Genomic DNA, 10,323 nt, shown 5'->3' on the forward strand with positions numbered 1-10,323 from the left:
AACCATGAATTGGATGCCAAAACACATGAATTTACTCATGAACTCTAAAAACTTCTAAAAAACTTCCGTGCGTATGATTCCTAGAGAATCAACTCGGAATGACGCCAAACTTAGCGTGCAAGTCTTAGATGATATTATGGACCTACTCCATCTTCCGCAACTGAAATCCGAACCCGATATCAAAATATCCGCTCTCGATCAAACTTTCCAAAAACTTCAAGTTCTAACTTTCGCCAAATGACTTTGAAATACCTACGGACCTCTGAATCCACTTTCGGATGCACTCCTAAGTCTAGAATCACCATACGGAGCTATTTCCGGGATCAGAATCCCAAACAGACACCTATAATGTAAAAATCCATTTTAACCCAAACTTATGAAATTTGCTCAAATTGCCATTTCACTATTAGGCGCCGAAACGCCCCCGGTTCATCCAAAATCCAATCCAAACATACACCCAAGTTTGAGATCATCATATGAACCTATTGGAACTGTCAGAACCGATTCTGAGGTCGTTTACTCAAAATGGTGACCGAAGTCAAACTTGGCCTTTTAAGCCATCCTTAAGGAACCAAGTGTTCTGATTTCAACCCAAACTCTTCCAAATTCCGAACTACCCATTCCCGCAAGTCATAAATTAGTAAAAGCAACTACGGGAGGTCTTATTTAGGGGAAAGGGTTCTAAAAAAGCGAAATGACCGGTCGGGTCGTTACGTTCTCCACCTCTTAAACAAATGTTCATCCTAAAAAGGGGTTAGATTCATACCTGAAGTGCTGAATAAGTGTGGATATCAGTTCCACAAGTCCTCCTCGGACTCCCATGTCGCCTCCTCGACTTGTTGGCCCCTCCATTGAACCTTTACCGTGAAAATCCTCTTGGACCTTAACTGGCGATCCTGCCTAGCAATAATGGCAATTGGCTCCTCCTCATAACCCAAGCTCTCATCTAGCTGAATAGTGCTAAAGTCTAGCATATGTGACAAGTCGGCGTGATACCTCCAGAACATAGATACGTGAAAAACCGGATGAACCCCTGATAGGCTGGGAGGTAAAGCAAGCTCATAAGAAACCTCCCAACTCGCCTCAACACAAAATGGGCATATGAACCTAGGGCTTAGCTTGCCCTTCTTCCCAAATCTCAAAATACCCTTTATCGTCTAGACTTTTAAGAGAACCTTCCCACCAACCATAAATGATACATCACGCACCTTCTAATCTACGTAACGCTTCTCTCTCGACTGTGCTATGCGAAGTCGCTCCTGGATCAACTTTACCCTTTCCAAGGCATCCTTCACCAAGTCAGTACCATAAAACTTAGCCTCACTAGGCTCAAACCATCCGATGGGAGAACGACATCGGCAACCATATAAATCCTCAAATGGAGCCATCTCAATATTGGACAGATAACTGTTATTGTAAGCAAACTCGGCCAAGGGTAAGAACTGATCCCACCATCCCCCAAAGTCAATCACACATGCTATGAGCATGTCCTCCAATATCTGAACTATCTGCTCTGACTATCCGTCGGTCTGTGGGTGGAATGTTGTGCTGAGCTCTACACAGGTCCCCAACTCACTTTGTACGGCTCTCCAGAAATGTGAAGTGAACAGAGGTCCTCTATTTGATATGATGGAAACAGGCACGCCGTGCAATCGAACTATCTCCTGAATATAAATCTGGGCCAACTTCTCTGAAGTATATGTAGTCACAACTAGAATGAAGTGTGCCGACTTGGTCAACCTGTCGACAATGACCCAAACTACATTAAACTTCTGTAAGGTCCGCGGCAACTTGACTACGAAATCCATAGTGATGCGGTCCCATTTCCACTCAGGTATAGTCATCTGCTGAAGTAGGTGCTCGTACTTAACCTGCTGGCAATTCAGGCACTTAGACACATACTCAACTATGCCTTTCTTCATTCGCCGCCACCAATAATTTTGTCTTAGGCCACCAAATGACTTTGAAACGACCTACGAACCTTCGAATCCACTTCTAGACGCACTCCTAAGTCCAGAATCACCATACGGAGCTCTTTTTGGGATCGGAATCCCAAACGGATGCCTAGAATGTAAAAATCCATTTTAACCCAAACTTATGGAATTTGCTCAAATTGCCAACTTTTGCTAGTAGGCGCCGAAACGCCCCCAGGTCATCCAAAACCCAATCTGAACATACATCCAAGTCTGAAATCATATTATGAACCTATTGGAATTGTCAATTCCCGATTCTAAGGTCGTTTACTCAAAATATTGAACGAAGTCAAACTTGGCCTTTTAAACCATCCTTAAGGAACCAAGTGTTCTGATTTCAACCCAAACTCTTCCAAATTTCGAACTACCTATCCCCACAAGTCATAAATCAATAAAAGCAAGTACGGGAGGTCTTATTTAGGGGAATAGAGTTCTAGAAAACGAAATGACCGGTCGGGTTGTTACGTTCTCCACCTCTTAAACAAACATTCGTCCGCGAAAGGGTTTAGATTCATACCTAAAGTGCTGAATAAGTGTGGATATCAGCTCCGCATGTCCTCCTCGGACTCCCAGGTCTCCTCCTTGACTGGTTGGCCCCTCTATTGAACCTTTACCGCGAAAATCCTCTTGGACCTCAACTGGAGGTCCTGTCTAGCAATAATGGCAACTAGCTCATCCTCATAACCCAAGCTCTCATCAAGCTAAATATTGATAAAGTCTATCATATGTGACAAGTCGACGTGATACCTCCAGAGTATAGATACATGAAAAAATGGATGAACCCCTTATAAGCTGGGAGGTAAAGCAAGCTTATAAGCAACCTCCCAACTTACCTCAACACCTCAAATGGGCCTATGAACCTGGGGCTTAGCTTTCCCTTCTTCCCGAATCTCATAATACCCTTCATCGGCTAGACGTTTAAGAGAACCTTCACACCGACCATAAATTATACATCATGCACTTTCAAATCCGCGTAACTCTTCTGTCTGGACTGTGTTGTGCGAAGTTGCTCCTGGTTCAACTTTACCTTTTCCATGGCATCCTTCACCAAGTCAGTAACATATAACTTAGCCTTGCCATGCTCAAACCATGCGATGGGAAAACGACATCGGCGACCATATACAGCCTCAAACGGAGCCATCTCAATATTGGACTGATAACTATTGTTGTAAGCAAACCCGGCCAAGGGTAAGAACTGATACCATTGTCCCCCGAAGTATGTCATACATGCTCTGAGCATGTCCTCCAATATCTGAACTGTCCGCTCTGATTGCCCGTCGGTCTGTGGGTGGAATGTTGTGCTGAGCTCTACATAGGTCCCCAACTTACTTTGTACGGCTCTCCAGAAATGTGAAGTGAACTAAGGTCTTCTATCTAATATGATAGAAACAGGCACGCCGTGCAAACGAACTATCTCCCCAATATAAATCTGGGCCAACTTCTCTGAAGTATATGTAGTCATAACTGGAATTAAGTATACTGACTTTGTCAACCTATCGACAATGACCCAAACTACATCAAACTTCCGCAAGGTCCACGGCAACCTGACTACGAAATCCATAGTGATGTGATCCCATTTCCACTCAGGTATAGTCATCTGCTGAAGTAGGCCACCTGGCCTATGGAGCTCGTACTTGACCTGCTGGTAATTCAGGCACTTAGCCACATACTCAACTATGTCTTTCTTCATTCGCCACCACCAATAATGTTTTCTTAGGTCACGATACATCTTTGTAGCACTTGGATGAATGGAATACTGAGAACTGTGTGTCTCCTCTAGAATTCTTTCCCTAAGCCATCAGCATTAGGAACACATAGAGGACCCTGGAGTCGCAGAACACCATCCTCGCCAATAAAAACCTCTTTGGCACCACTCTATAGTACCGTCTCTCTAAGGACTGCCAAATACGGATCATCAAACTGTCGAGCCTTAATCTACTCCGATAGTGAAGACTGGGCAACAACACATGCAAGAACTCAATTGGGCTCTGAAATAGTCTATTAGCCAAGGACTGAATGTCCAAAGCTAGAGGCCTCTCCTCTGCTGAAATGATTGCCAAGCTACCCATACTCTCTGCCTTCCTGCTTAAGGCATCCACGACCACATTTGCCTTGCCCGGATGATAAAGAATAGTGATGTCATAATCCTTTAGTAACTCAAGCCACCTACGCTGCCTCAGATTAAGATCCCTCTACTTGAACAAATGTTGTATGTTGTGATGATCAGTATAAACCTCACATGACACCCCATACAGATAATGCCTCCATATCTTAAGAGCATAAACAATTGCGACCAACTCTATATCGTATACAGGATAATTCTTCTCATGAATCTTCAGCTGAAGCAAAGCATAAGCAATAACTCGCCCCTCCTACATCAACAGATAACCCAAGCCTACGCGTGAAATGTCGCAATACACCGTATATATCCCAGAATCGGAAGGCAACAATAGAACCGGTGTTGTAGTCAAAGCTGTCTTAAGCTTTTGAAAGCTCGCCTCACAATCATCGGACCAATGGAATAAAGCACCCTTTTGGGTCAATCTAGTCAGAGGTGCTGCAATGGATGAAAAACCTGCACAAACCGGCGATAATAACCTGTTAACCCCAGGAAACTCCTGATCTCAGTCATCAAAGAGGGACGAGGCCAACTCTGAACTACCTCAATCTTCTTGGGATCTACCTTAATACCCTCACCTGGGATAACATGTCCCAAGAATGCCACAGACTCTAGCCAAAACTTACACTTGGAGAACTCAGCATTCAACTTCTCTTCCCTCAAAGTCTGAAGCATCACTCTCAAATGTTGTTCGTGCTCCCCCAAGCTACGTGAGTAAATCAAAATGTCATCAATGAAGATAATGATGAACGAATCAATATAAAGCCTAAACACCTTGTTCATCAAATCCATAGACGTCGATGGGGCATTAGTCACACCAAAGGACATCACCAGAAACTCATAATGGCCATATCTAGTATGGAAGGTAGTCTTAGGGACATCTGAGTCCTGACACCTGATGATACCATGATCTCAAGATGATCTTAGAGAACACTATAGCACCATGCAACTAGTCAAACAAATCATCAATACGCGGCATTGTGTACTTGTTCTTGATGGTATCTTTGTTCAACTAGCGGTAATCAATACACATCCGTATAGTGCCATCTTTCTTCTTCACAAATAACACTTGTGCACCTCAAGGTGATACACTTGGTTGCACAAACCCCTTTGCTAACAATTCCTCAAGCTACTCCTTCAACCCTTTCGGAGCCATGCGGTACAGTAGGATAGATATAGGCTGGGTACCTGGAGCTAAGTCAATATAGAAATTAATATCACAATCTGGTGGCATGCCTGAGAGGTCAGAAGTAAACACATCGGCAAATTCCCGAACTACTGCATTTAATCAATTATCGGAGTCTCTGCTGTAGTGTCCCGAACATAAGCTAGATAAGCCAAACAACCCTTCTTGACCATATGTCGAGCCTTTAGAAAAGAGATGACCTGATTCATTGTACTAACGGGAGAACCCTTACACTCCAATCTTGGCAACTATGGCATTGCTAAAGTAATAGTCTTGGTATGGCAATCGAGGATGGCGTGATATGGGGATAACCAGTCCATGCCCAGGATGACCTCAAAGTCAGTCATATCGAGTAACAGAAGGTTCGCTCTGGTCTCATAACCACAGAATGTGACCACATAGGACCGAGAGATCCAATCTACAACCACAGAATCGCCTACATGAGTGGACACATAAACAAGAGTATCTAAGGAATCACGAGGAATATCTAGGAAATGAGAAAACAAAGAGGATATATATTAATAGGTAGATCCTGGATCAAATTACACTGAAGCATCCCTACTGAAGGCAAAAATAATACCTGTGACCACGGCATCTGAGGCTAATGCATTTGGTTTGGCCGGAAAAGCATAGAATCTGGTTGGAGTGCCGGTTGGCTAGCCTGCCTGATTAAACAGTAGCTGGCTGAATCCCCCTGCCTGGCCTCCACCTCTAGTACAGCCCCTACCAGCCTGCCCTCCGCCTCTGGGCAGCCTGACAGTCAGTACCGTAATTATGGGTTGCTGGCCCTGCTGCACTGCCTTTCCCCGAAGTCTGGGACAGAATCTCCTCATGTGACTAACATCTCCGCACTCAAAATAGCCCCTCGCTACGGTGATCTGCTGCCCTGATGCTTGACCCTGATGGCTTGTAGACCCATTGGAAGAAGCTTGAATAGCCGATGGGCGGTATGAACTCTCCGGCATGGCATGGAAATAAGAGCTAGAAGAACTCAAGTAGTTTGAGTACCCACTGGAAGAACCCTGGATGGCTGGTGGGCGGTAAGAACTCTCTAGTATAACGCTAAAATAGGGTTGCTCTGGAACACCCTGAGGAGGTGGCTGTGCTGAATATATGGTCCTGCTAGGATGACCCCTCCCAAACTTATCTCTGCCCCTAGCCGGGGCAAACGAGCCCTCTTGTCCTGCTACATTTGCTCTCTACCCCTCTGATGATAACCTTTAATCGTCCGAGCTATCTCCACTACCAACTGATAAGAAGTCCCCATCTCAACCCCTCGGGCTATATTAGCCCTAATACCAGAGTGCAACCCCGCAACAAACCTCTGCACTCTCTACGTCAGTAGGAAGCATCATAAATGTATGGCGAGACAACTCAAAAAACCTCGCCTCATAATTGGTCATTGACATCTGACCCTACTCGAGCTGCTCAAACTGATACTACAACTCTTCTCTCTCGAAGGGTGGAACATACCTATCCAAGAAAAGCTGTGTGAACTAGCCCCAAGTCATGGGAGAAGAACATGCTGGTTTGCTAAGAAGATAAGACTACTACCATCTACGGGCCCTGCCCTCCAACTAGAAAGTAGTGAAATACACTCCATGAGACTCTAATATCCTCATGTTGTGCAGTTTGTCCCTACACCTATCAATGAAGTCCTAGGCATCCTCATGACAATCGCCTCCGAAGATAGGATGGTGTAGCCTAGTCCATCTGTTCAATAACTTCTATGGCTCGCCGTCCGCAGATGGTCTAGGCTCAGGCACAACCGCTACAACTGGCTGGGGCTCGTCTGCGGGTAGTGTACCCGGAGTCTGATACACTGAAGTTGCATGCCCAAGAGCCTGAGTAGTAGGGGTCTGTGTTCCCCCTCCCGCCTGGATGTGGTTGGTTCTACTGGAAATAAACTAGCGTGGGTCATAAAATCCATGAACCGCATCATATGGCCCATGAGCTCCTGAAAGCCTTGTGCTATCATGAAATCTACCGGGGAAGGCTCTGCTACGGGCACCTCGCCCTGCTCCTCATTGATGGGATCCTCTACTGGATCCGCTGGTGGTGCAACCGGGGCAACTCTGGAACGTCCTTGTCCCCTACCTCGGGCCAGTGCCATCCCCTGGCCTCTGCCTCAGCCTCTAGCAATGGGGGGAACTGCTCATCTTGGGTCCAGAACATCTATTGCACGTGTTCTCACCATCTGTTAGAGAATAAGAGAGAGTATTTAGTATATCATTAGCTGCACGATAGAAGATTAATAAAGAGTAGTTTCTTAATGCCGCATAGCCTCTCGAAGATAAGTACAGACGTCTCCGTATCGATCTCAAAGTTTCTATTAGCTCTGCCTATAACTTGTGAGACCTACGTGAACCTAGTTCTCTTATACCATGTTGTCACGACCCAAATCCATTATAGGCCGTGATGGCGCCCAACACCATTGTTAGGCAAGCCAACACCAATCAACTAGTGGTTTCCCATTTAAATAAATTATTAAGTAGTAACATTTCCTTATTTGTTGAAAAGATTAAGAAATTTGCAGATGTAACATAAATAAGCGGAAGCAATAAGTACTAATCAGAATCATTAGGCCAACCCAAAATCATAAGTCTACTAGTGAGTGTGCTAAGACCTGGTGTCACAAATGTATAGGAAATCTAGTAGAATATACAAAAGAATATTGCTAACCTACTGTCTGAGAGGAAATAGATAGAAAGGTAAAACATAAGGAAGATTTCATCTGCAATAGAACTGCTCGGAAGGCAACTCACCGTGAAGTCTCGATGTGGGGATCAACTACGCGCATCGGACGCATAACTAGATGCACCTGCCTCAGATCCTGTACAATTAAGTATAGAAGTATAGTATGAGTACATAAACAACATGTACCCAGTAAGTATCCAGTCTGACCTCAAAGAAGTAGTGACGAGGGGTCAACTTAGACACTTACTATGGGCTATCAATAATATAATTAAAGAGTTATGATAAGCATGGATATCATGAATAATACTGAAAGCTCAATAACAGAAAGTAATAAGTTCTTTCGCAATTATGATCTCAACTTCAGTCATATCATTTAACAGCTTACATTTCAAGGCATTTAAGCAGCATAAATCATCGAGACTTCCAAATAATTATCATGTGCATATTATGTCGAGGTTGTACGGCTAGATTCGACATAATATTTAAACTGTGCACTGGTCGAGGGTCAAACAGCGCGATTCATAGATGCATCTATTTATTACCGAGGCTCTCGGCCCGATCCATAAATAACTATTATTTTTAAGAAAACAAAAATTTCTCATTTACAGTCAAGTATCTCATATAAACCTTCAAGTAGGTGAATTTAACCTTATACAATTCTTTTTATCAATTTCTAACAGGACTTAAGTGATTATATTAGCAAGTAAGGACGCAAACATTTCAAAGATAGTATGATAACACTCCTAAACAACCTGGACAATAGCATAATAGTAGCTACGTACGGACTCTCGTCACCTCGTACGTATGTAGCCCCCACAAATAGGTACAAACACTTATATTATTCATCTATGGAGTTAATTCCCTCTTACAAGGTTAGAAAGGAGACTTACCTCATCTCAACGCCTACTTCCCAATTTACGAATGCGCTCAAACCTCCAAATTCGATGCCAAACGACTTGAAACTAGTCAAACATTTCATAAACTAATCAATTTATGCTCAAAAGTTCATATCTCCACTATTAAAGTAAGTACCCACCCCAAATTGCAAGATTTCTAAAATTCACCCCAGGCCCACATGCCCAGATTCCAAAAATCAATCCATAATCTATGTATTTAACTCATGTTGTGTACAAATTACTTACCTCAAAGTGCTAGGTGAAAATCCTCTTCCAAAAGCTCCAAAAATCGCCTAAGAGATGAAGTGAAATGAAATAAATGGCCTAAGTCCCGCATCACAAAAGCTGGACACAGTTCTCTGATGTCGCATTTGCAACACCAGGTTTGCAAATGCGAGGGTCACAAATTCGTAAAAACCTCGCAAATGCGAAGCCTGGGCTTCAGCTGTTGGGGTCGCAAATGCGACTTCTGCTAGGATCGCAGTTGCGGCATAAGTGTCACAAATGCGAACACTGTCTGGGTTGGGCTCCTTCAAAATTGCGAAGCCCTCGTGGCAAATGTGAGGTTCGTATTTGCGAACAATCACTCATATTTACGAGACCTGCAGTTGTTGCCAAGAACACCAGAAATCTGGTGTCTTTTCAACTTTTTCCACAGGTCTGAAACTCACCCGAGCCCTCAGGGCTCCGCACCAAATACTCACACAAGTCTAATCACATCATACAAACCTGCTTGCGCAATTGGAACACCGAAGTAACATCAAAAACCACAAATTTGACGCCAAAACCCATGAATTTACTCATGAACTCTAAAAACATCTAAAACACTTCAGCGGGTCCAATTCCTATCAAATCAACTCGTAACGACGCCAAACTTAGCATGCAAGTCTTAAAATGAACCTACTCCAATTTCCACAACTGAAATCCGAACCTGATATCAAAAAGTCCACCCTCGGTCAAACTTTTCAAAAACTTCAAGTTCTAACTTTCTCCAAATGACTCGAAACAACGTACGGACCTCCAAATCCACTTACGGATGCGATCCTAAGTCCAGAATCATCATACGGAGATATTTCCAGGATCAAAATCCCAAACGGATGCCTAAAATGTAAAAAATCTATTTTAACCCAAACTTATGGAATTTGCTCAAATTGCCAACTTTCACTATTAGGCGTCGAACCCCCCCCCCTCCCCAGGTCATCCAAAACCCAATCCGAACATACGCCCAAGTTTGAAATTATCATACAAACTTATTGGAACCTTCAAATTTCGATTCCTAGGTCGTTTACTCAAAATATTGACCGAAGTCAAACTTGGCCTTTTAAGTCATCCTTATAGAACCAAGTGTTCCGATTTCAACCCAAACTCTTCCAAATTCTGAACCACCCATCCCCGCAAGTCATAAATCAGTAAAAGAAAGTAGGGGAGGTCTTATTTAGGGGAACAAGGCTC

At 43.7% G+C, this 10,323-nt stretch overlaps 1 protein-coding gene across 1 annotated transcript; it reads right to left on the reverse strand.

Moving 5' to 3' along the window:
* Positions 1–791: 791 nt before the first annotated feature.
* Positions 792–3,114, reverse strand: LOC138871789 (uncharacterized). Its single transcript, XM_070149690.1, has 6 exons — positions 2,952–3,114; positions 2,834–2,901; positions 2,588–2,674; positions 1,519–1,871; positions 1,275–1,407; positions 792–1,157 (listed from the first exon to the last, which is right to left on the reverse strand). The coding sequence occupies exons 1-6, from the start codon at positions 3,112–3,114 to the stop codon at positions 792–794; spliced, it is 1,170 nt and encodes a 389-aa protein (XP_070005791.1).
* Between the last annotated feature and the right edge of the window lie 7,209 nt (positions 3,115–10,323).

The sequence above is a fragment of the Nicotiana sylvestris genome, chromosome 6 (genome assembly GCF_000393655.2).
Source record: "Nicotiana sylvestris chromosome 6, ASM39365v2, whole genome shotgun sequence".
In the NCBI taxonomy this organism is placed as follows: Eukaryota; Viridiplantae; Streptophyta; class Magnoliopsida; order Solanales; family Solanaceae; genus Nicotiana; species Nicotiana sylvestris.

What these genes read in the sequence shown, in the direction of transcription:
- LOC138871789 (XM_070149690.1), bottom strand. Translation starts at nt 3,114, where the DNA reads ATGGCTCCGTTTGAGGCTGTATATGGTCGCCGATGTCGTTTTCCCATC. An exon ending in GGTCCAAGAGGATTTTCGCG is followed by an intron (nt 1,872 to 2,587) that starts GTAAAGGTTCAA and finishes AATTGCCAGCAG; the next exon opens with GTTAAGTACGAGCACCTACT. An exon ending in CACCCACAGACCGACGGATA is followed by an intron (nt 1,408 to 1,518) that starts GTCAGAGCAGAT and finishes TTACAATAACAG; the next exon opens with TTATCTGTCCAATATTGAGA.